The sequence below is a fragment of the Plecotus auritus genome (assembly GCF_963455305.1).
Source record: "Plecotus auritus genome assembly, chromosome: 6".
Classification (NCBI taxonomy): domain Eukaryota; kingdom Metazoa; phylum Chordata; class Mammalia; order Chiroptera; family Vespertilionidae; genus Plecotus; species Plecotus auritus.
This window is the reverse complement of record NC_137773.1, coordinates 19,009,204-19,034,574: the sequence shown is the minus strand read 5'-3', so window position 1 is coordinate 19,034,574 and position 25,371 is coordinate 19,009,204. Positions and strand designations below refer to the sequence as shown.

The following is a 25,371-nucleotide window of genomic DNA, read 5'->3' as shown; positions in this document are numbered from 1 at the left end:
CTCTCTCAACCTGGGAACTCTTCCCTCTTCCACTTTCTCTACTTTGAACCCATCCCAGCAGAGTCCAGGAAGTAGCCAGGCGCCGGGAACTGGCGGCTATTCGGACCAATGGGGAGCTCCAGCGGCGGCGGCGGCCCCGCCCAGAGATCAAATGCTGCCAATGGCCGGGTAGAGGCGGGACTTCCGCTGTCCGGGGCGGGCGGGGGGGAGCGAACTGTTGTGGTGCGGAGCGTTGGGCGGGCGGCGGCCGGGTGGCCCAGGGGCTGCCGCGGGACTTGGGGAGCAGCCGAGCGGCTGCAGGGGTGGGGCGGGCCGGACGTGCTGCGGGGCCCGGGCACCGCGGGTTCGAGGCCGGGCCCCGCGCGGGGAGGCCGCGCCACCCCGAGGGAGCTGCCCGGCAGCGAGTTTGCTCCGCAGCCGAAAGAAGGCGGGAGCCGGCGGGGTCCCGAGAAACCGTCTGGCCACCCGGGCCCGGAGCCTCCGGGGAGCTGCCCCTCCCTGGGACGCCCTCCTGGACGCCCCCGCCGAAGGGTAACGGTACTGGGCTCCCGGCCGGAGGAGCCTCCAGGTGACCCCCGGCGGGGCCCTGCGAGCTCGGGAGCCAGCCCCGGGGCCTGGAGCCGGGGAGGAAGGGGCTTTCCGGAGGCGCGGGGCCGGGGGCCGAAGGAGCCGGGACGCGGCGGAGCGGGGCCGGGCCTCCCGGGCGCGCGGCGGGGCAGCGCCTGCTCTGGAGACAGACTCCGAGACCCTCGGGCGCGGGGGCCTCAGTGACCGCCCCGCGGGCAGCGCGGCCGCGGAGTGGCCTACAGGGGCGCCTACCCCCGGGAGGCCGGCCGGGGACGGGGAGATGAACGGCTTCAGCACCGAGGAGGACAGCCGCGAAGGGCCCCCCGCCGCCCCCGCCGCCGCCCCGGGCTACGGCCAGAGCTGCTGCCTCATCGAGGACGGCGAGCGCTGCGTCCGGCCCGCGGGCAACGCCTCCTTCAGCAAGAGGGTCCAGAAGAGCATCTCGCAAAAGAAACTCAAGCTGGACATCGACAAGAGCGTGAGTCCCCCGTCCCCGGCAGGGTCCCCGCGCCCGATGGCTCCCGGCTGCTGCCCCCGAACTCCGGGCGGGACTCCGGAGCCCTCCCCGTCATGGGCCTCGTTGCCCTTCATCCGCAAATGAGGAGTTGGACTCGGGATTTCAAAGGCCGTTTCAGCGCCGACCTGCTCTCACTAGGATTCTGCCCAAATGTGGGAGGTTGGGCGGGGGCTCCGACGACCCTTCCTGCCTGGGAAGATTGACAAGTTTTTAGCTCGTTTTATTGGTTTAGATGTCGGAGCAGGGAGAGGAGGGTTCTGTGCGTTGGCCCACGAAGGAGCAAGTGTTGGGGAAGTGGTGATGAAGGCACCCGGCTCTTCTCCAACTTCTCAGCGCCCTGTTATTCCTTCAGAAAAGGAGAGGTGGCAGTTACTTCCCTGTCTGCCGCGGCCTCAGCTTCTACAAAGGGTCACGGAGCTACTGCTTCGCAGGCAGCTGTTGGGAAACGGGGTTTTCTAACGTGTGGCAGGAATAAGGCCAAGACCAGGGCTTCGGAGGTGGCTTTTGCAGCCGAAGTGACTGGGAGCAAGAAAATCCATTTTCTTAGGGGTAACTTCTTTAGAAAAGCCCAGTAGGGAGGTGTGTGTGTGTGTGTGTGTGTGTGTGTGTGTGTGTGTGTGTGTTTAACTTGACTAGAATCACCCTGTGTTTTGTGTCTAACTATAGGAAAACTTTTCCTGTGTGATTTCACCTCCTCTAGTTAACAGTTCTGAAGATGTGCCTATAGTCAACCAATTAGAAATGTTTAGTTTGACATCTGTTGCTGCAGCCTCTTGATTAGGAGTTGGAAATGAGTTAAGGGGGTATTTAATATTCAGGTAGACCTGCTCACATCCATTCTCTTTTAGGACCAAAATTTGTCCATTGTGGAGGGAAATCAGAGATTGCTTGTTAAACTGAAAGGACTCCCACTTTTCCACTTCTGATTTTACAGTTGAAACTGAGGCCCAGAGAAAGGCAGTGACAGTGCCAAAGTCACTCAGCACCTAACAGGCTAATTTCTTAACCCCATTATCTGATTTACTTCCAAGCCCCATGCTTAATTAAGTCGATAAATAAAAAAAAATTGGCCCTGTTCTTTCTTCCAGGCTCTTCCCTCCCACCCTCAATTTTTTAAAAAGTTAATTATAATACATTTACAATTCTTGAATGGAAAGATGTTATTTTAAAATGGTCAGGGTGGATTAATGGCTTTATTATTACAAACCTCTATCAATGAATGAATGATTGAGAGCAAACAACTGACTAGATACTAAGGTGGTCCAGATTAGGCACATGTTGAAGTGAAATGCTTAATTCTAAGCAATGAACTCAGCCTCTTGAAAACACTGCCTACCTTCTGTGTAGGTTGTTGGGAGCCTTCACTTGAGCAGCTTATGGTAATAATATTTCCCAGTCCTTAAGAAAAAGACTTTTCCAGTTCTTTTAAACCCTTGGAAGCTGTCACATCTGAATGATTGTGCTGCTGCGATTGGGGCTTCATTTACCCAGTGACCCCACTGGAAAAACCTGTGCTGAGCCACGTGGAGTGTTTCTCACACACTGTCTAGAAGAGAAGCAGCCTAAGCCTCGCACTGGACTTCCCAAAAGGCAATGCTTCTAAAGGAGTAGCATTCGAGGTGCATTCGCTCACAGTTCGTTTCAAGGTGGTGTAGAGTCATTATTTCTGAAAGGGATTCTATTTCATTCTCACAGGCTTGGGCAGGAATTCAATTCTAAGGAACTGCTGTATTACAGGAATGTTTAGCTGTTGTAGAAAATGAAACAGGAAAAATAAACACTAGAGCCCTTGCTACCACCCTTCTTCCTCCACCCGCCCCCAAAGGCCACTGAGCTCTGAAATTTCTGAAAACCAGTATGTACTTGAAAGTGGTTAAGTAGTAATAATAACTATTTATCTTGTAAAGGGTGTAGCAGGGAGCTTTTTTAAAGAATAGCACCAAAAATCCAACTTGGACAGCTTAACTCACTGTATGTAGACATTGGCAGTGTTCTGTGATTTATTAAGATACTAGGTGCATGACATTTGTGCACTGGGGGGTTGGGGTTCCCTCAGTCCGGCCTGTGCCCTCTTGCAGTCCGCAACCCCGAGGGGTCCTTAGTGCTGCTGCGGAGGCGGGACCACCACCACTGCTATGCTTGCCAGCTGTGAGCCCAGCTTAGCAGCTTCTGGCTGAGTGGCACTGACCACCAGGGGCAGCTCCTGTGTTGAGCATCTGCCCCCTGGTGGTCAGAGTGTGTCATAGCAACTGGTTGTTCCACCATTTAGTCGATTTGCATATTAGGGTTTTATTATATAACATGCTTTTAAACAGTCCTCCAATCGACATATTTCGGCTTTTTTTTTCTGGAGAAAAGTGGGAGTATAAAGAAAACATTGGGCCCTAGCTGGTTTGGCTCAGTGGATAGAGCGTCAGCCTGCAGACTGAAGGGTCCCAGGTTCGATTCCGGTCAAGGGCATGTACCTTGGTTGCCGGCACATCCCCAGTAGGGGGTGTGAAGGAGGCAGCTGATCGATATTTCTCTCTCATCGATGTTTCTAACTCTCCCTCTCCCTTCCTCTCTGTAAAAAATCAATGAAATATATTTTTTAAAAAAAAGAAAATATTGGAGTAAGTAAGAAACATGTGCCGTGGGTCAAAAGGCCTGAGTGGCCTTGGCCAGGTCATTTCCCTACTCTGGGTGGCTTCAGTTTATCCCTCTAGAAAGTGAGATTGGGACCAGCGAGGTTGTACTGGTGATTGCCAAGTTTTCCTCCATCTAGATTTCCATTATTCTATTATCTTGACCTGAAATCTCCCAGCCACAACTCTAGGAAATCACCTCTTCTCCTCCTACAAGGTTTGTCTCTGTGAATTTAAGGAGCAGTTCAGTCTCTTGGGTTTTACATGTGGAACTGGCTAACATGAGGCCAGCTTCCTATCAGGGAGGCAGAGTATGCTGAGAGTTGCTCTCTTCCCTGATAATGTCCAGTAGTGTATATATCAAGTAGATTCTTTGGGAGAGTGACACATTGCTGTGTCTGAAAGACCTTTTTTCAGAGTTGAATCTGGCAAAGCTGTCCCAATTTGTAACCATATGTAAATGGTGACTTTTACTGACCTAAGCTGCTTTTAGATGCAAGGGATGCTTATGTTTATGGAACAGCTTTTATTGAGCACCTACTATCTGTAAGACACCATCATAGTATAAGAAACGACTCATGACTCACTAATCCAACCACATGAAAGTGGTATTTCATTGGAATAAAAAGCAGTTTTCGTTATTTTCTCCATGAAAAGGCCTGAATTAATTGATACTGGTTTCCTATCAGCTTACTCTTCTCTTTAAGAATTTAAGGAATAAACTGAAATTCAGAAGCCTCTCGAGAACATCTGTGCAGCATCTGTTTCAGTGTCAACAGCCCCAAGTCATTTCCACAGGCATTCGGTTTCTGTTAGGTTTTTGAATGTTTCCCCCAGTCAACCTGGTACCAACATTCTTAAAAAAAAGCATATTCACATCTCAGCTGCTGTGCCGCCTTCACTTATTATTCTGCCTCCAGCCTGTATTAGAAAGTCAGCAGCAGGGCGCAGCTTCTTCTATGTGGTTCCACCTTGTGAGAATGTCTGCATCACTTTCCACTTCTCTTTGTGGAACAGCTGTGATGTAATGCAATAATTAGAAGCTGATGCTCAGAAATAAAGTATTTCAGAGACTTGTCATCCTGTTATCAATGTCAAAATAGTGTTTCCCATATCCCATTACCATAGTCCCTCTCCTGCCTTTTTCTTTTTTTTTAAGTTCATAACTCCTGTAGGTCTGAAAATGTTATGTCACTCCCAGCTTCAAAAACCTTGGGACCTCTGTCTCATCTGAAGGAAAGTCAAAGCTGTTCTGATGTGCACCCCACCCCCCAATTTCTCCCTACATGGACAGTGACCTCCACCTAATACTGTCTACCCTGGGGCTCCTTCGCTCACACTTCTGTCATCTTCACCTGAAACTCTAAGTCTTGGCTCTTTGCATCTGGAATGTTTCTGTCTACCTGCAAATCCTCCCTTATAGTAGGGGACCTCCCCCTAATGATCTCTGCTGTGGGATCTCTCCTTGCTGAATGTGGACCACAGGTTTTCAGGGAGGACTTGGTTTATAATACACTCCCAAGGTGATGGGAGTATTCTCTTTGTGGGTGTCTTGTTCTGCAGCTCAGTAGGCAACATCTGAAAATATGGCCTGCACCTTGTTCTTCCTTCTCACTCTCCGGTGCCTGGAAAAGGAGAGAAGCCCATTAAATTGACAGATGCTCTTTCCATGGAATTGGCAACTCTGACTTTTATTTGCTTCCCATCAGGTAAGGCACCTGTATATCTGCGATTTCCACAAAAATTTCATCCAAAGTGTACGAAATAAAAGGAAGAGGAAGACAAGTGACGATGGTGGAGATTCTCCTGAGCACGACACTGACATTCCTGAGGTAACAGTCAAAAACATCAGCTTGAAAAAGCTGGAAGGACGGGTTCTAATCTGGTCCTAACCTCCAGCCTGGTCTGCTTTGTGCTAAAAAGTCATTTTAGTCCTTTTGTTTTGCTGTGGTTTATTTGAAAAGTGAATCACAGAATCAGAGTAATGCTGAATCTGAGAGCTGAACGCTTAGAAATCAACTGGTCTGACTGCCCCATCATTTTGCAAATGGGCACAAGGACCTGAGATCACACAGACAGTTTGGGGGCTCCAGTCTAGTGCCCTTTTCAGTAGGCCACACTGCTTTTTTTAAAGAAAACCCTGGCAAATGATTAAATACAACCAGTGTCAAGTTTTTTCAAACTCTGTTTTTGTCTTAAAGTTGGAGACTGAGTTTGAATGGTTTGGGGAAGTCACTCCCCCACCCCCACCCCAGTTTCTAGGCTGTAAAATGAAGGCATACGTTGTCAGTTCATCCCAGCTCTGATTTTCTATCACTCTCCAGTTCCTGGTCCAGGCTTGTTCCCAAGGATCATTCCAAAGTCATTATACTGGACCAGGGGTTCTCAACCCTGGCACTATTGACATTTGGGGCCAGGTAATTCTTGTTGTAGGGGCTGTCCTGTAAATTGTAGGATGTGCAACAGCATCCCTGTATTCTACCCACTGGATGCCAGTCACACTACTCCCTGAGTCATGATGATAAAAAAATGTCTACAGACATTGCCAAATTTCCTCGGGGTAAAGGTGGGGGACAAAATTGCCCCATGTTGAGAACCACTGCACTGGACGATGAGACCTAGGCTTCTCAAACCAGAAGCCGCCTTTCCTTCAGGGTGCCAGTGTCCATTAAACAGGCTACAGGAAGGAATATTGAATTCTTTTTCTACTTAAATTGTTTTCACTTAAGACTCAGCAAAGAAGAACCGTTTATAGTGTACATTGAATATTTGACGCATGAATATTTCATAAGGCAGTGGCCTGTTAGTACTCAGTGGAAATGACTGTAGGAATAGAAAGAGTAGGCGGGTTTTTGTCTACAGATGAGGAAACCTTTGAAAATATAGCCCTTTCCCTCTGCCCCTCCCTATGTCCCCTTTTTAAACATTGGTTTAATGTATCTTCCAATTGCCTCTAGCATTATTAAATTTTATAAAGAAATGGATGTATTCAATTTCTAAATGCTTTTCACAAAATAAAAAAAAAAGAAAGAGGTTTGAGGAATGTTTTGAAAAGAATGAAGGACTTTGGTCCCTCATATTGATCATTCATTTTGTTTTTAAGTGCTCTCCACCTGCCTGAAGCAAGAACATCTCTTTTAGAGGCAGGTAAAGGCAGCCCAACTTTCTGGGCCTTCAATGTTTCATGACTGTGCAGCTTTCCTCTCTTCTGTGTTAGGAGAAAAAGGGGGGGTCCTTTCCCCTTTGTTATCCAGTCATCTGCAGAGACCCTGACCCTAACCTGCTGATTTGTACACTCGCCACAGTAGCCTTTGAGCTTTCTCTGGAGGGTTGTTAAGAATTCTAATACCTGAAGGCTGAGCTTAGGAAATCACTATTTGAGAATAACAGTACTTCACACTGTTCTTCACACTTCTCTATCCAGTCTGCTGCCAAACTCTGGCCTGTCTTCCTTCAGGATGTCTGTCTGGTTTGACCTTTGCTCATGCCTGGTTTCCCCCTCCAGCATCACCACCCCTCCAAAGCTCTGCTTCATCCTCTCACTTCTGGATCGTTGCTACAGCATCTCCCTCTGCCTGTCCCCGCCCATCAAACCACCTCTAGATCCATCTTCCTGGAACATCACCTGGCATGCTACCACCTAGTTTCACTGTTTAACCCCATCAGGATTGCCTGTGACCCCCTAGCCCATCTATTCATTTCCTGGCTTTCTGTGCTCATGATCTCACTCATTCTCTACTCTTGCTCTGTTCCTCACTGCCTTTCTAAACCCTGCTTTCCTTAGTTAAGCTTCACTGCTTCCATCAGCCTTCTGGAACCACCCTTCCCCAGCCAGAACTCTTGTTCCACTGTTATTTTTGACCCCCCAGCTAGTTATTAGTCCTCAATGGACCATTTCTAAGACTTCTTTTAGTTATATCCACCCCACCCCTAGTGTAGTGCTAGGCACATAGTGGGCTCTCCGTGAGTCTTGGCTGCTCAGGTGATGGATAATGTGTTTCTCCTCTTCTCTCCAGGTTGATCTGTTCCAGCTACAGGTGAACACTCTGCGACGTTATAAACGACACTACAAATTGCAGACCAGACCAGGCTTCAATAAGGCCCAGTTAGCAGAAGTAGGTAGACAAAATTGTGCTCTCCAAAGAGAGAGCCAGTATTGTTCCTCTGATGGTGACCTTGATTCTCCCTCCTGCTCTGTGTGCCTGTGGATCATAATCCCCTCCATAGCTCTGGAAGCAGCTTTCTAGTCCATCTTTTGCACAATTTAGAATCCCACAGTTTAAGACTTAGAAAGGCTCTGATTTTCATAAAAGAAACCGTGGTATAGAGAGAGGAAAGGACTTGCTTAAACTCACACAGCAAATTGGTGTGATTCCAGAACTGAGCCTGGAACCTCAGGACTCCTGATTCTAAGCCCTGAGTGTTCTTTTGTTTGTTTGCTTGAATCTTTTTTTCCAAGATTCTTTATAGATATGGTCCTTCCTGCGTATCAGATGTGTCAGATTAATCATCTCAGAACCTTCACACATGTCCTATAGGAGCTATTTTTCTTCTTTTTGTTTTTTTTCCTTGATTTCTTCTACTCTGATGTTGGTAATAAAAATACTTATTACAAGAATGGAGCCCAATAAAGGTTTCTCCTGCCCTGAGTTCTTAACATAGTTTGGATGGTGGAAAATGCTCCATTGGCTATTATTTTAATACTAGAGGCCCGGTGCACAAAATTCGTGTACGGGGGGTGGGGGTGTCCCTCAACCCGGCCTTCACCCTCTCCAATCTGGGACCCCTCGAGGGATGTCCAACTGCCGGTTTAGGCCCGATCCCACCACTAGCGACCCTGCTAGTGGTTCTCAACCTGTGGGTTGTAACCCACAGGTTGAGAACCGCTGCTGTAGAGCCTAAGACCATCGAAAAACACAGCTATTTACATTACGATTCATAACAGTAGCAAAATTACAGTTATGAAGTAGCAATGAAATAATTTTATGGATGGGGTCACCACAACATGAGGAACTGTATTAAAGGGTCGAGGCATTAGAAAGGTTGAGAACCACTGCCTTAAAGGCTCACAGCCCCACTGGTTTTTGTCTTTCCTTTAGAGGTATCTTTCTGATCTCTCATTTTCTCTTAAACTTTTCCTTCACCAGTATCCAGATAAACCATAGGAGCACACAAGCCTTTCCTACTTTAAGATTGCATTCCCCACTTGCCAGTATTCACCCCTGGTGGAAGGGATAGGATTAGGTGGAGCAAGAGGTGACCTATTCTCAGGACTTGTAAAATAAAGCCAAGTTTCAGGAATAGAGAGGAAATGGTTCATTTTTATTCAAATCTGGTGTGTCTTTCAAGATCAATTCTTGGGTCACACACTTACATCTGTTCAGTAGGCTACTCATTTGACATAATTTTTAAAAAGACACTTCTTTGCCAAGTACCAGGGCCTGAGAGGTTATGGTAGCAGCTGGCCAAGCAGAGCAGTCCTAGTCTCTTCATCCATGGGGGTGACCTTGAGATCATGATGGGCAGCTGGCTGCCACTAAAATAGGAAGAACTGCATCTTGGGAGTGTTGAGGGTTAAAGTCCTGCTTTGGAAGCCTGGAAACCAGTCACCTAAACCCCAGGGAAAATGGGTAGTCTGAGTTCTGCAGAGAGTTCTGTAGTGATCTTAACCCCCTCCATAGCTCTGGCAGCAACTTCCTGGTTCCTCTTTTGCACAATTTAGTCTGTGGCCCTGATTTATGCATCGTTTTTGGTGTGTTTTTTTCTTTTTCTTTTTCTTTTTTTTTTTGCCTCCATGTAGACTGTCAGTCGACATTTCAGGAACATACCTGTGAATGAAAAAGAGACCCTTGCCTACTTCATCTACATGGTAAAGAGTAACAAGAGTAGACTGGACCAGAAGTCAGAGGGCGGCAAGCAGCTTGAGTGAGGATGAAGCACATCTTCCAGGAATGAAGTATAATGTTTAATGCACAGGTGATATCTGCTACATTTAAGCCCATAAAGACTTACAAGTTTTATTATAAATAAAAATGTTTGGATGATAAATACTGTAAATCTTTTTGGTCAGGAGGGTTATATTCTCCTGATTCAGCATGTGTATACAAAGACTTTCTTTTAAGGCAACTACTGGGCTGAAACAAACAAGATCATAAAAGAATGAAAGAAAAATTATGTATTGCAGCATTTAAAACAGCATTAAGTCAGTGCTACTGGAAATGAGGGATACAAATATTTTGGTAATCACCTTATAATCCCACACTGCCACGTGGGAAATGTAGCCCCGTAATAGCAGCAGGGTACAGGTGATGGTGGAGGTGTGTGAACAGACCCAAATGTGCTGGGAACGTGGGTGCCCCACCTTGTTGCAGGCTTTGTCATTTATCAGCAAATCAGTTTGACCCTGGTCCCCCTTGCTGGCCCTACACCTTAGGCACAGTAGGCACTCAATCAGTATCTGCTGGCTAATTGAGCTGTCACTAATAGTGCCTGCCTTGTAACATCTGCTCTGCTCCTCCAGTTAATGAGATCTCTGCCATTTCTATGGTTTACCACTTAACTTCTAGAGTGAGGAGGAAATCCTGATGAGCCAACAAGAGGTTTCAGCTCAAATTAGTACTTCAGGAAAGTCACATGTGCCGCACTGTGTCTACGGAGGTTCCAGAAATGCGAATGCAGAGACCCTCCGCAGGAGATGCAGCCCTTTGTACACTCCTCTAAGCTTCACTCTTTGGGGTGAAGTTATGTATTCCGACTTAGGCCATTCTCCTGGGCCATAAATGCTTTGGCAAATGGAGATGCTTAGTGGTTTAGGGCTCACTTTCAGAAGTATTAACCCATAGTTCACACTCACCAAAAAAGCTGCCAAGGACTATGTGATTCCTGCTCAGAAATCCAGCGCTGGGATAGAAAGTCTGACTGGCCTTGACGCCCTGCGCTCGGGACTCAGCAACAGATCATAGGTTTGAGCAACGAAAGTCAGTGCCGTCTAATGCTCATTTTTATGAGCAATTTGCCTCCCTTTTAGGGAGAAAGATTGCTAAAATGATTTTTTAAGTATTAATACCTGATTATTTTTTATGTTCAAAAACTCAACTTCCTCTATCTAATTATGTCACAGCCAAAGTATCCTTTGAAAACAAAGCTTTATATCCAAAAGTCTGCTTTTCCAAAATTTTCTAATCAATGTGTTGGGGGCATAGGGTGTAGACAGGGAATTGGAGAAAGGGAAGAAAAAGATGTGGATGCTAATTTCTGACCATCTTGACATACACTGGGATCAAAAGTATCATTTTCTTACTCGGTTTTAAATTTGAGTTCTTTCTTAAGCCTTAAATGCTAAAAGGAGCAGTGGACAGCCTGGCCTAGCAGATAATTAAATGGCTTCATCTGAGTACCACCACAGAGAAGTCAGAATGGAAATCCCTACTGAGCAGGGCAGTGGATTCAGGTCTGTGGAGCAATGCCATGCTTTCTATGGACTGGAGACAGGGCCACCACTCACTAAAACTGTGTGCTCTGTTGCAGCACGCTTTCACCCATGTTCAAAATGCATGTCTAGCAGATGGCAGCCTTTTAAAATATGTATAAATGAATGTACATAGAACATACTCCTGTGAGAGGTCTTATTTTAATATACCTGGCTGTGGATGGCACGTCAGGGTGCTCTGAATGTTTTAGTCATTCTGATCCAATATGTATTTAGACACTGTCTTATAGCTGAAGGATCAAGAAGGCCCAAAGGTGTGTGGCTTATCTGGGTTTTATTCCTGAGGCTGAATTAGAAAGGCTTTGATGGTGTCTGACACCAAGCCCTCTTTTGTCAGGGGGCTTTTTTTTCTCATCAGACTGGAGTTTGAGGGCAGCTGGGCCTATAGGCTAAGGCACTGGAAACCTGCCCTCTGGAAATGTCCCTATCTTATTAAGAAGGTGTATCTTCTGATGTTTAAACCAATGATGGATGTGTAGGTCACATCACTGTTCTTCTAATGGCAAATCTGTTTTCCCAATTGAGAGAGACTGCGGTATACTTCTGTAAGAGCACGTGTGGGTTAGGATCCATCTGTTCACGTGTCTGTAAAAATGCTTCTGTTCCAAAGTGAAGCCCAGGGAAATTCCCCCTTCAGCCAGATGCTGTGTGCTCTTTGTCGCATGCTGTCTTTCCTCTAAAGAGAGCTACTTTTGGAAAGTGGAAATTGTGGGTATCTTTTTCACCTTGGAGACTTGTTGGGTGAAAGAAAAAACAAAGCTGTCTGAACTTACTTTTGTCCTGTGTGCAGAAGTCTGTTCTGTCATCAGACCACTAAACCACTTGCCTTAGTCTCTTGTGCGGTCTCCGTGGCTTTTCATGGCAGGATGCTCTGCCTGTGGAAGTGGCCAAGCCCCCCAAAGCAGCTGGGTCTGGCTTCAGGGAGCAGTGGGTCTGGGAAAGCAGTGTTCGCCTTGGCTGCCTGCATTTTTATGCCACCTGTCAAGGACTTTTGTGCTTCTCTCCACCTGTAACATTGCAACATTGCCTTCTCTCCTCTTGGTGCTCCTGGGCAAAACTGGAATTGGAAACAGAACTGGAGTTGTCTACTTAAATCCTGCCTCAGTTCCAGCCTGGTGTGGTTCTTCACATGCCCTGAAGGTTGTCACACGGAAATGCCAATATCCTGCTATTCATGTTGCTTCATTTTAAGGTTTTTAAAAAACAGAAAGCTCATTATTTCAATGAACAAGCTCTTAGGTTTGCAACAACACCTGACAGTGATCACAACTGAATCCCACGAAAGATTAAGGATTCAAGACTGGCGTAAAATGAAGAGGAATTTCACTTATGTGTTCCAGCCGCCACGTTGCTAGATGTTCCTGTCATGGCTGGATATTCACTGCTGACCTTTCGGAGACAGAGATTCCTAATTGTTTGCAGTTGGAATGTTGCATCTAACCTTGGCATTTTAGCTGTTTATTTTGTGGAAATTTTTCTGGTAATATCCTAGACAACTGCCTGGTGGAAGAGAGAAGCTAAGAAAAGAAGCTCACTACAGGGGCCTGGCCTATTGAAATAGGCTGTCCCAACCCAAAGTAGCTGCTGCTGGAAGTCATCTGAAGGCTCTCAATCATTACAATGACAAGATCTAAAAGTTGGGAAAGGGGCTTTAAGTCATTCCATCCAGTCTGCCCATAGGTGCTGACATTCTGCTTACAGCCATCCCACCAAGGATTTGAACAATCTGGGCTTAAACACCTCTGAGGACAGAGAACTCACTACCTCCTGGGGGTATCTGGTTCTGTCTTTGCAAACCTCTGGCTTTTCTTGGTTCTCTGTAACTTCCATCCGAGTCTCTGCCCAATGGGGGCCACATGGAAGAAGTTGCTCATCTTGGCCAAGGATCTAATGGCTGGCATTGTCCCAGGGCATAGCAAGTGTCTTGTGAAAAGGAGCAGGTAACAGATAGACACTTTGTTGTCCTCACTCTCCACACCCCTGAGTATTAGTGCATTTAGTTCCTTGTTGAAGAATGTTGAGGAAATCCCACCCACCTGGTTCACTCACTTGTTCTTGTTGAAGCTGATCGAGGGCGTCAGCAGAGGCAGGGGTCCTATTGGCCTGATGAAAAAAACTCAAGACAGAGGAGGCCTTAGTTCTGTATTTGTCCCACAAAAACTGATGCTCACAGCACTTAGGGAAAACCTTACCTAGAAAATCTTAAAATATTGCTCTGTGTGGAGTTTAAAGTTTCCATGGCTGCTGAGGGCTTGTACCTTAAGATTCCTGTAAGTACTTCAAATACTGTTTTTACCAAAAAAACAGCTAAGGAACCTGGGGGAGTGGAAGCACCACATACCTCAGTGTCAAAGTAGTGCCATATTTTCAAGCTAGAAAGTCCTATAAGGTTGCTATTGTCCATTCACTTTTAGAGATGGGGAAACTAAAATCCAAAAAAATTTGCTTGAGTCACATGGCATTCTCTGGACTAACCTCTCGTCCTGCAGCATGACTGTAATCCAGTCTAAAGTGACCTGCCTCAGACTCTTGAGACTTTGCAACTGAATAGAGGTTCCCAAGACCAACCACAGAACTCAAGGTTGAATGAAAGATTAGGACTGAAGCACTCAGTTGAGTTTTGTAAAATGAATGGGAGGGGCGAACAGAACTAGCCTATAACTTAAGACTAGGATTCCAAAGTCCTGGCAGGCTTTAGTGTTGTCCTAGAATCTAAATTCTCATGAAGTGGTCTTGCTCTGTGATCTGTTGGTCAGACCTCTGTCTTTCAGGTTGTCGTTGGAGCTTGTGTGACTCATTTAGCACTGATGGTACAGACAGCTCTGTGGCACAAGCATTCCAGCCCGTTACTTGGCTAAGCAGTTGAACTAAAGGACAGGTGAGCTCGAGAACATGCCCTGGGAAGCATGGTGCTTTAGGGGTGCCTTTTTATTCCTTTCATTTTTATTACTGACCGTTTCCAGTTCATGGTTAGGAAAGGTAAAGGTGATCTGATGTTGTCAGGTAGACTGGGGCAAGGTGGGACCTTTTCTTAAGGTAGAATGTCTACGATTAGTTATTTCATCCTGCTTGCATCTTAAAACCCTCAGTTGCTTTCACTTAGTGAAAGCATCTTTGCCAATGACAGGGTTGTACAGGATCCCTGTTTTACATTTCTATTATCCGTTACGCCCATCAGAGTGTTGGGGGTGTGGGTTTTCTTTCCATTTTGTAACTGCCTTATTGAAAAGCAAGTGCCCTTCCATTCCAAGCCTCCTCATATTGTACATGTTTCCTGCCAAGCGTGGGGGATCATTTGTATTTTAATTTTGTAATCTATGGCTCTGTACTGTTGAAAGGCTCTCATTTCTGTGAGGTCTCCTTAGTAATGTATGTGACTTTTCATGTTGCAATATCACACAGATGGGACGGCCCGACTTTCCCTCTTAATAAACGGTCTGAATGAGTAACGAGACACACTCTATTGTTCTCTTTGAATGTCCACGTGAAATTCAGCTGCTTTCACTTTCTCATTTTGGCCCTGGCTGCAAAGCACAGTGATTGATGACAGTGGTCTTTCCTCCCAGCTCCAACTACTAGATGCTCCTCTCCCGCGTTCAGTCCCAGTGCACACCGAGGGAGTGTAGATTGGAACAGAAGTTTGGGCCCTGGGTCAAGTCCTGAATGCTGCATAGCATACCAGACACCCTGGCAAATAGCTTCCCTCACCGGGCCTTTAGTTGTCCATCTGTAAAGTGAGAGTCCTAAATAAACTGGATGGAGAATTGCAAATGGAAATTATGCAGGGGGCACGCTGCAAACTGGAGAACTCAGGTCTCTTCTGAGGGCAGCCATTACCCAGCTCCAGCCCATTGTTGCTGTGTGGGAATGCCAGTTCTTGCAGTTTGACAAGAGGAGCTGGAAATAGAGACTTTTATGTAAATAGCCCAATGTTTAAATGTCCCAAAATTATTTTTAACAGTTGGCACATCATCTGAGTGCTTGTTAGAAATCTCTGTCTTCCCCCCTCAACTGCCAAGCTGTCTACTGAACCAGAATCAGCCTTTTAATGAAGTCCCCAGGCAGGATGGGGTTACCTGACTGAGCTTTACTGTTGAAGGTGCCCGAGGCCCCGTGAAATGAAGCCCCTTGCCCAGCCAAGCCTCAGACTCTGGTCTTTCACTTCAAATGTCACTAGTGCCATTTTAGCACACTCTGTCCTCAGTAGAATGAAAGGAAGGAAATGTAATGTTTTTTAGCATACTAACTAGAATACGTGTTAGCTCTAAAACTATAAATGGCACCAAAATTTACAGTGTCCTTCCTCTTTCCTCCTTCCTGCCCACTCTACTCCCCTGTGAGTAGTGTGGAGGATGACTTTTCAGGAGGCATTTGGGGGCAGGAGGGTGGGAGTCTTGGCTCCCACTGGGATTGATGATGGATTGTTGCTGAAGGCCATCACTTAGAGGATCCCTCAGTTGATTTCCTTCAGAACGCAAAGGAAGTCCCAATTTTCATAGTGTGTTGCTTCTTCATTTGAGGCATAACATAATTCATTGTTTCCACTCCCCTGTCTGCTGCCCTCCCATCTGTTACACGTCTAACCTCAGAGTGCTGCCCCATCCTCTAACCCAGTGGTCGGCAAACTGCGGCTCACGAGCCACATGCAGCTCGCGAGCTGCGGTTTGCCGCTCTGTTGACTAATGAGTTTGCCGACCACTGCTCTAACCCATCACACACAACCTCTGAGAGGTGCTTTGTCCCCAACCTTCCCCACACAGGCTGAGTTCTGCTAGAGCTGACCTCTGAGGATCCACAGACATCGGTTGTTATAGAAGGACTAGTGACCCAGTGCATGAAATTCGTGCACATTAAAAGAGAATTAGAGGAAATCTTATATAATAAAGGGGTCATATGCAAATTGACCCTCACACCCTCACGAGATGGCTGCCTATGACCAGGCCGGCAGGGGGGTTAGTGAGGGGCGACCAAATAACTGAACAAGCAGGCTGCATGGGGCAATCAGGCCGGCAGGGGGGTTAGTAAGGGACGACCAAACAACTGAACAGTAGGCTGCGTGGGGCAATCAGGCGGGTAGGGGGATTAGTGAGGGACGACCAAATGACTGAACAAGCAGGCTGTGTGGGGTGACCAGGCCGGCAGGGGGGTTAGTGAGGGACGACCAAACAACTGAACAGTAGGCTGCGTGGGGCAATCAGGCGGGTAGGGGGATTAGTGAGGGACGACCAAATGACTGAACAAGCAGGCTGTGTGGGGTGACCAGGCCGGCAGGGGGGTTAGTGAGGGACGACCAAACAAATGAACAGTAGGCTGCGTGGGGCAATCAGGCGGGTAGGGGGATTAGTGAGGGACGACCAAATGACTGAACAAGCAGGTTGTGTGGGGTGACCAGGCTGGCAGGGGGGGCAGTTGGGGGCAACCAGGCCAGCAGGAGGGGCAGTTGGGGGAAACCAGGCTTGCAGGGGGGACAGTTAGGGGCAACCAGGCCTGCAGAGGGGGGCAGTTAGAGGCAACCAGGCTGGTTGGGGTGCAGTTGGGGGTGACCAGGCTGGCAGGGGGGGCAGTGAGGGGCAACTAGGCTGGCAAGGGGGCAGTCAGGTCGTCTGGCCCGGCGCCGGGGCAGGGTGCGCAGCCTGAGGTCTCCTGGCCCAGGCTGGGGCAGGGGGCATGCCTTGAAGTCCCCGTCAAGCTCCACTAGGTGGGGGGGGCACAGCCTGAGGTCCCCTGTCAAGCCCCACCAGGCAGGGGGCACAGCCTCAGGTCCCCTGCCCCAGCCCAGCACCACGCATCCTCGGGTCCCTGCTGATTGCTCGTTAAGGCTAGTTATGGGAACTCAGCCTCTGCTGTGGGCACAACCATCTTGTGTTACGGAATCCCTGCCTCCGCTGTGGGCACAGCTGTCTTGTTACAGTGTGATGGTCAATTTGCATATTCCCTCTCTATTAGATAGGATGAGCCCACATCCTAATGTAGCATTAGAACAGAAGTTTCACTGGGAGCCAGACACCCTTTTTTCAGAATAGACCTTTAGAATATTGAATATCAGATCATCTGAGGTTCAGCGTTTTTTAATGTGTGGTACTTGCCACCCCCATCAGAATCTCCTAAGAACTCTTACAATGCACTTCCTGAGCCCCCATCCCCATTCTCAGAATGGAAAGCTCAGAGGCTGAAGTCCAGGAATACAAATTTAATTTGCCCAAGTAAGACTCAAGCCCAAACCTCGGGTCCAGAGGTTTCCCAATCCAGCAGCTTCAACCTCATCTGGATTGTGGTCAAAAGTTCCCAGTGAGACCTACTAAATGAGAATCTTCTCAAGTGGGGCCCAGGAAACTATTCTTACAAAATCTGGGGAATTTGTATGTGCATCCAGGTTTAGAGAGCACTGAGTCCAACCACCTAAGACCCATGGAGAGAAAGTAGCTGTGTTCAACCTCAAACAGCTCTGAAGTGACCTGCACAGCCACAAAGACCATCAAGATGAACCACTAAAATGGATGGTCTTCAGTCTGCATAAAACTAGAGTGAAAATAGCCCTGGCTGGTGTACTCAATGGTTGGAGTGTTGGCCCTCACACCAAAGGGTCGCAGGTTTGATTCCCAGTCAAGGGCACGTACCTGGGTTGCAGTTTCAATCCCTGGCCCTGTCGGGACGTGTGCAGGAGGCAGCCCATCGATGTGTTGTGTGTCTTTCTTTCTCTCTTTCTCTCTCTCCCTTCCACTCTCTCTAAAAATCAATGGAAAAAAATATCCTCAGGTGAGTATTAACAAAAAAACCAGAGTGAAAATAATCCACAGTTTCCAGCACAGTACCTGGCATAGGGGGACACATTTAATGTCTTTATTGAATCTTCCATTTACAGAACAGTTTTTTGGTTTATAAGTATCTTTCATATCCAGAAATAATAAGAGCTGTAAGTGCAGTATGCATGCATGCCAGACATGTTTCTAGTTTTACAGTTTGCATTGATTCATTCAGTCTCACTACAATCATATAAAGTAAGAACTGTTATTAACTCCAGTTCACAGAGGTGTGAATGCAGAGGCTGAGGAACTTGCCCAAGTAACAATGACAGCTAGAGGCACTCCGGGATTGGGACACTTGTCAACCCACCATCAAAGAACTCGGGAATGTCACGCTTTGAAGCAGTGCAGCCACAACAGTCACCCCTGTCCCCCCATCAACTGGATTTACTAAACTTTAATGAGGGACTCCTAGAAGTTACTAAGACTATAGTTAGGAAATTTAATAGGGTTTAATGGAGGTTAACAAGGTACATCCAACTTCCCAGCCAGGTTTTAACTTACCAGAGCTGTACAGAGATTAACAAGCCCAGGAGGTGTGAAGGCACCTGCATGATTTAATGGGGTTAATGAAACTGTCAGAGGTTGGCTGAGAGGGACAGAGCTGGAGCACTGCTGTTAACGAGTCAATCTGGTTGAAGTCCACAGACATTTATGAAACAGCTGACCTGTCCTGGGTACCCAGGGCAGCAAGTAAGAGAAGACCACAACCAACATGCCAACCACGGCTAGTCCTGTCGGTGGGATCTGCAGTTTTACTGTCTCCTCTGTGCTTTTTTGGGATTGTCTAAATTGTTTATAATGGGCCTGAGCCATTTTCACCAAATCTATAAAATAGCAAAGCAATTTTTTTAAGTGCCTTCAAAACACATACTCCTTGCTTGCATAGTTTGTTACATATTCCTAAAACCTGTAGAAAACAGTAAGAGAAGTAAAAAACAGGAATGCAATCTTAAATTCGGGCAGCACTTGATTCCCTGGGTATTGTCACACGCTACTAAATAATGATACTCAGGTCACACTGGTGAGTGGGGAAGTCACAGCAAATCCTCATCTTCTGCCTCCCAGATAGTGCTGTTTTTTCACTGAGCACTTCCTAAGTGGTAGGTACTGTGTTAATCACTTCACATGCCTTAGGACCCTATGAATACAATTATGCTCTTTATACTATAAATAAGGAAACCGAAGGTTGTAAGGTGAAATGGTTTGTCCAAGGTCACCAGAAAGTGGTGGGGTTGTAAGTCAAAGGCATGTCTATCTGACCCCGGAATCCACTGTGCCCTGCTGCCTTCTAATTGGATAAGCTATCTCGAGGGAGTATTGTTTAGAACAAGGAAGAACTGGAAACAACCTCAAATAATAGGGGACAGCTTTTAAAAAGATTATACTTTTATATTACATATTTACAATAATTACTATATATAAATTATGTATTACCATAATACATAGTATAAGTATATATGTCAAAATTATAAAATAGCCCTGGCCAGTTTGGCTCAGTGGATAGAGCCTCGGCCTGCGGACTGAAAGGTCCCAGGTTCGATTCCGGTCAAGGGCATGTACCTTGGTTGCGAGCACATCCCCAGTGGAGGGTGTGCAGGAGGCAGCTGATCGATGGTTCTCTCTCATCGATGTTTCTGGCTCTCTATCCCTCTCCCTTCCTCTCTGTAAAAAAATCAATAAAATATATTTTAAAAAATTATAAAATAATATTTAATGACATTCTTAGAAATACTAGACATGTATACTATATATGTATATATGTATACAAATTATATTAATGAGTATATACAATGTGGATATGCATAGTTACATATGTGTATACAGAGTGTACCCCCCAAAAAACGTATACACACTAACAGCTGAGAGCTCCATTGATGTTTTTCAGATTTAACTCACTATGCCTTTGTAATTATTCAAAATGTGCATACATTTTTGCGGACACCCTGTGTACATACACATACAGAGCTGTATTTAACGTGACTATGACCATATTGTAGGCATATCAACGCATCTATTTACCAACCCCGTGTACAGCCATACTATATCTGTATCTATAAAATCCCGAGAAAGGGTAAAATAGGAAGGAAAAGGCTTTCTGAAAATCAAGGGAGCTTCCTGGAAGAAGAGACTCCTAAGCAGGAAATGGCAGGTTAGGCAGGAGACTGAGGGTGAAGGAAGTCCAGTCCGGAGCAGAAAGCCTCAGATGCCAGAGTGAGGAGCTTGAACCTGGGGGTCACCAAACCTACAACCATTAAAAACAAAGCCAAACAACGAAATGTGGTCAAGAAAATGCGTGTCTGCTGCATGCCGGCTGTCTGCGGGGGCTCTGCAAACAGCTCGCCCTCCAGCAGCCGGGACTTTCAGGGACTTTCAGGGGAGGTCATACCTGGACAGCGGTGGGAAGCAGGCCTCGCCGCTGAAGACCCTGGGGTCTGCGAGGAAGGCTCGGAGCCCAAGGCACAAAGGAGGCGTGCGTGCGTGCGTGGGTGCGTGCGTGGGTGCGTGCGTGGGTGCGTGCGTGGGTGCGTAATGGGCTGGCCGTCTTAGAGAAGACGTGCACTGAACTTAATCAGCTACGGTGGCTAAGGATGCTTCCTGAGGACTCTGGCCACCAGCAAGCTTGGACTGCTCTGTGAGCCCTTGGAGGGCATGTGTGCCCAGCCAGATGTCGCATGCGGGAGCGGACCAGGCTTTAGGGGGTACAGTCAGCGGGGCGGGGTCAGACTCAGCCAGGTCAGCAAGCAGCAGCCTGAAGGTGGAAGTGTGTCTAAGGAAGCTTAGCGGAACCCGGAGAACCAGGACGGAGGGAAGACAAGACCCAGCTTGCCCATTGGGTTTATCTCATCCAGACGAGGTTGAACTTGGCTGAGTCCATTTTAACAGTTCCACGGAGGCTCCACCTTCTTCCATGGTAAGGGTGTTTTATTTCTGGTTTCTAATACCATGTTCCAAACGCATCCTATTCCTATTTCGCCCTAAGAATATTCCAAAGCTGAATGTGGAAAAGTGCTCAGGATGACATACCCGCAGAAACGATGGCTTTTGTTTGTGAAACACCTACTAGGTACTGGACACCCTCTGCTAGAATATTTGTTCTGTTCTGTTCTATTACTGTTTCTGGCAGTAATCCTCACACAAACCTGCAAAGAAGTGATTCTCCCTAATTTTCAGGTGGGGAAACTGAGGCTCAGAGAAGTTAAATAGATCGCTTATGCAGGGTCTTATGGTGAGCCAGAGTTGGAACCCATGCTAACCTGACTCCGTGTCCCATGCCACCTCTACCACAGAGAGCAGTAGAATAATGACAGTGGGCGGGGGCGGGGGGATGGCAGGGTCGTGAATGCTGTTAGAAGTCCGGAGCCACCAGTCTGAGGTATTCAGGGCAAGGGGGAACAGCCCTCTGCGTGCCATTAGCCCAGTGCAATCGTGGCAAAAGAGTTTTTAGTTACCAGGAGAAGATTGTGCTTTGTTCAGCCGCTCCCACCCAAAGAAACAGAAGAAAACATGTGATGCATTTTAGACTTTATGTAATAGGGAAATACAGACTCCTACCCCAAGGTGCCTCGAGGGAAGAAAGCCTCAGAGATCTTGGATTGTAAAACCCCATCATCCCTCAGGAATCTGCCTCCTACCCAGGACCCCCGGCTCTGTGAACTTTCTGGGTCCCTTCTTTCCTGAAACTGCCAAAGAAAGTTAGAAAAACTGGGCCCTGGGGCTCTCGAGTCACTGTATGGGGGCGTCGGGAGTCCTCCCTGGTTTCTCTGCAGAACACAGAGTTAGGAGTATGTCCACCAGGTGGCGGCCTCCCCTAGTGGTAGCCCCAGGAGGCATGGGAAGGCTCAGGGGCATTTTTTTGTCCCCCTCACAGATGCAATATTATAAATATTATTCACTAAGCACTACTCACTAAATACTGTTGTGAAAACCTAGACAGTCAAAGCAGAAAGGGACTTAGATCTCTGGCCCCACCTTCTCATTTTACAAATAACACCCAAGTCCAGTAGGGACAAGGAAACGCTCTAAGTCACACAGCAGGCTGAACCCCCTTCTCTTGACCTCTGGGTCTAGGGCTCTTTCCACCACACTAACTGTTCTCACACTCCCATGAGCACCTCCCTCACCCCATTGGACCGCCAGAATACTACCCTAAGCCAGGAGCTGAGCGCAGGGGAAAGCCGTGTTCCCTTCCCCTTACCTGCCATTCGCTATTGCTTCCAAAGCAGGCCCTGCAGCCCAGCCCCAACGACAACAGCAGCAGTAGTAATAGCTCATGTTTGCTACTGTCTATTCAGGGCCAGGATACAAGCTTTTGGATCTTCACATCTCTGAGCTATTCTGCTTTTCCTTTTACAGAAGAGGGCTTTGGGGCTCAGAAAGGAAAATAAACTTGCCCAATGCCACACAGCTCATCCAACCAGCTGATCTGGGTGTCAGTCTAGACCTCCCTGTTGACCTTGGCCCCTTCTCTCATGCTATAGTCTCTATGTTTCAAAACCTTTCAAAAATGTTCTCCTATTTTAGCCTGACAGTTCTGTGAGTTGAGGAAAGCTATTGTTAGCCCATCTTAGAGATTAGAAAACTGGTGCCCCAGAGGATGACTGGCCCAAGGTAGACTTGAATCTGAAACCCAGGGCTCCACCCACTGGGTGAAAGTCATGGGACTCAGCAGCTAAAGTGGCAGGTTTGGGAGACAGATGGGTCTGGGTCTAATAGTTATGTGACCATGAATAAATTACCCTCTGTGGTTGTTAGGAGGGGTCAGTGAGCCCATATATATTGAGCACTGCTGCCTGAACACATTGTTTAGTAAATGGTGGCTATTTATTGATACAATTAACTAAAGCTATGTGTCTAATATTCCTGCTACATGAGCCTTAAGACCTGCATTGTTTGTTCAGTATGGCAGCCATTAGCCACATGCAGCTATTGAACGCTCGCACTGTGGTCCAAACTGAGATGTGCTTTAAGTATAAAACACACCTCCCACCCTGGTTTTCAAGGCTTACTATTAAGAAAATGTAAAACATCACATTAATAAACTTATATTGAATACAGGTTGAAATTATATCAGACATATTAAATAAAATAAATGTCTAACCTAAAGAATATAAAATATATTATTAAATTTAATTTCATCTGTTTCTCTTTACTTTTTTAATGTGGCTACTAAAAAATTTGTAATTACATACGTACCTCGTATTTGGGGCTTACGTTATATTTCTACTGTATAATGCTGCCTTATATAGTTTCAGAAATCCAGCTGCTACTGCCTGCCTGCCTTCAGTTTGCCGTCATGATGTGGAATGTGAGGGCTTTGAACCAAGAATCCACTCACTAGCTGTGTGCCCTTGAGCAAGTCACTGTTACCTTCTGTGCCTGTCAGAAATATGCTCTACATTTCCAAAACAAGCCAACAAGCCTAAATAAATTCTTGTACCTCGAAAGATTATCGTAGGGATTAAATAATGTAATAAAAATAGCTCTGCGGTGGACAACATGCTGAGTACTTTACACACCTTATCTCATTCAGTCCTCACAAACCCCAGCAAGTGGAGGCAACGATCGCTCCCATTTTTGTAGATGAGAAAATTGAGGCTCGGTAACTTGTTGAGGGTCTCTTGCCACGTAATGTTCTTTCACCTGCACTAGAAGTAAAAGGTGTTAAGTAAACTAAGGGAAAAGAAAAATACAACTCCCCATGTGACCTTGGGCCCTCCCCCTTTGGAGCCTCAGTTTCCCTTTCTGTAAAATGAGAGAAATGTTTAGATCTTTGAAGTCCCATATTTTGGGGTGCTTTGAACATTTCAGTGAACATAAGACTTCTGGAACTCACAAGTCCAATGCCTTCTGTGTCCATTCTGTGGGGATAAATGTGTATTTCTGTTTGTTTTAATAACATTTGTAGGAGCTTTATATAGTGTCTATGTCTGCTTACATTAGACGCTGTGTATTATAGTTAAGAGTCTTTCACTGTTTCCCATATAAACCTTGTGTTTTTTTTATGGGGTTGGGAGAGCTCAGCTGTAAAAACTCAGCTTTAAAAAAAATTTTTTTTTTTCCAAACAAATTCAGTTTAAATCAGGAGACTGGTTTCAGACACTTTAGAGCATGCATATTTTTTCTTCCCAGTCACTTTTCATTTAAAAATGAGATTGGCTGATTTCTTAGTTTCGTTTCTTTTATGAGGATTTAGCAAGACCATAAGCTTAGCTGCTGGTTTCGTGAAGAGAAAGGATGCATAGACTTTTCCAAGAGAGCCCTGGGCCTGGAGTCTCCAGGCTGCCTTCTGATCCCTTGACTGGCTGTGTGACCCTGAGCTGGTCACTTCACCTCTCTGCGTTTTCCTTTCTCCTTCCATCCATGAGGAGCCATAATCCCTACCCCTGCTTCCTTCTAGTTTCTAGGGAGGAAAATGTGCTTAGAGAAGTGAAGGTACCAGGAAAGGTGAATGAGCTATACAAACATCAGAGGCTGGGGCAAAGAATAACATTCTGAATTTTTCACCAGCAGAAAGTCGATTCCTAGATTCAGTGTTACAGCTGGGAAAGAATCTGGGGGACAAGAAACTCACCCCTTCATCACTATATACATGGATCCACTTTGAGTGGGGACAGAGGAAGAGGATTCCAGGTGAGTTGGAATCCCAGATCCTTCCCCCAAAATCCCTTCTTTCTTTCTCTACCTTACTTGACCAAGGAAGATCAGACTAAGAGGCTGTATTTGCACACACATACATACATACATACAACCTGGAGGTACTCTGAAATGTGGGGGAAAGCCAGGTTTCTGGAGACAGCAAGACCCGCCCTTTGATCCAAACTCTGTCAGCCTTTATGGTCCATGTGACCTTGAACAAAGTCCTTCACCTCTCTGAGCCTCAGCTGCCTTAGTATCAACCTCACACAATTCTTATTAGGCTAAATGAAATAATTCATGCCAAGGGCTTTCATAATTTCTTTAATTAATTTTAGCTGTTATTATTTCATGCATTAATAGGTTTTAAATGTGAGAAAAGTCTTTATTTACCTTGTAGAAGGAAAAATCAACTCTTCAAGACCAATATTTACTATTGTATGTTAATTGGTGTTGATTATATGGATTCTTTCTTACTCATTATGTTTATACCCACAGCTAGGTACTCAATTAATGTGTACTGACTAAACAGTGTACTCAGAGTACACTGGCCATAGGAGAAATTAGAAGGAAATTGCAGCTTACTTTTTTATTGTAAAACTAATACTTATTCATTGTATAAAAGAAAGTAGATGCCCTAGCTGGTTTGTCTCAGTAGATGGAGAGTCGGCCCTCAGAAGGGTCCTAGGTTTGATTCTGGTCAAGGGCATGTACCTCAGTTGCAGGCTTGATCAC

At 46.3% G+C, this 25,371-nt stretch overlaps 1 protein-coding gene across 1 annotated transcript; it reads left to right on the top strand.

The window, feature by feature from the left end:
* The first annotated feature begins 541 nt into the window (after positions 1-541).
* SAP30L (SAP30 like) lies at positions 542-14,651 on the top strand. The gene is made up of 4 exons (XM_080671738.1): positions 542-1,045; positions 5,418-5,540; positions 7,725-7,823; positions 9,509-14,651. The coding sequence occupies exons 1-4, from the start codon at positions 848-850 to the stop codon at positions 9,635-9,637; spliced, it is 549 nt and encodes a 182-aa protein (XP_080527864.1). The 5' UTR covers positions 542-847; the 3' UTR covers positions 9,638-14,651.
* Positions 14,652-25,371: the final 10,720 nt, after the last annotated feature.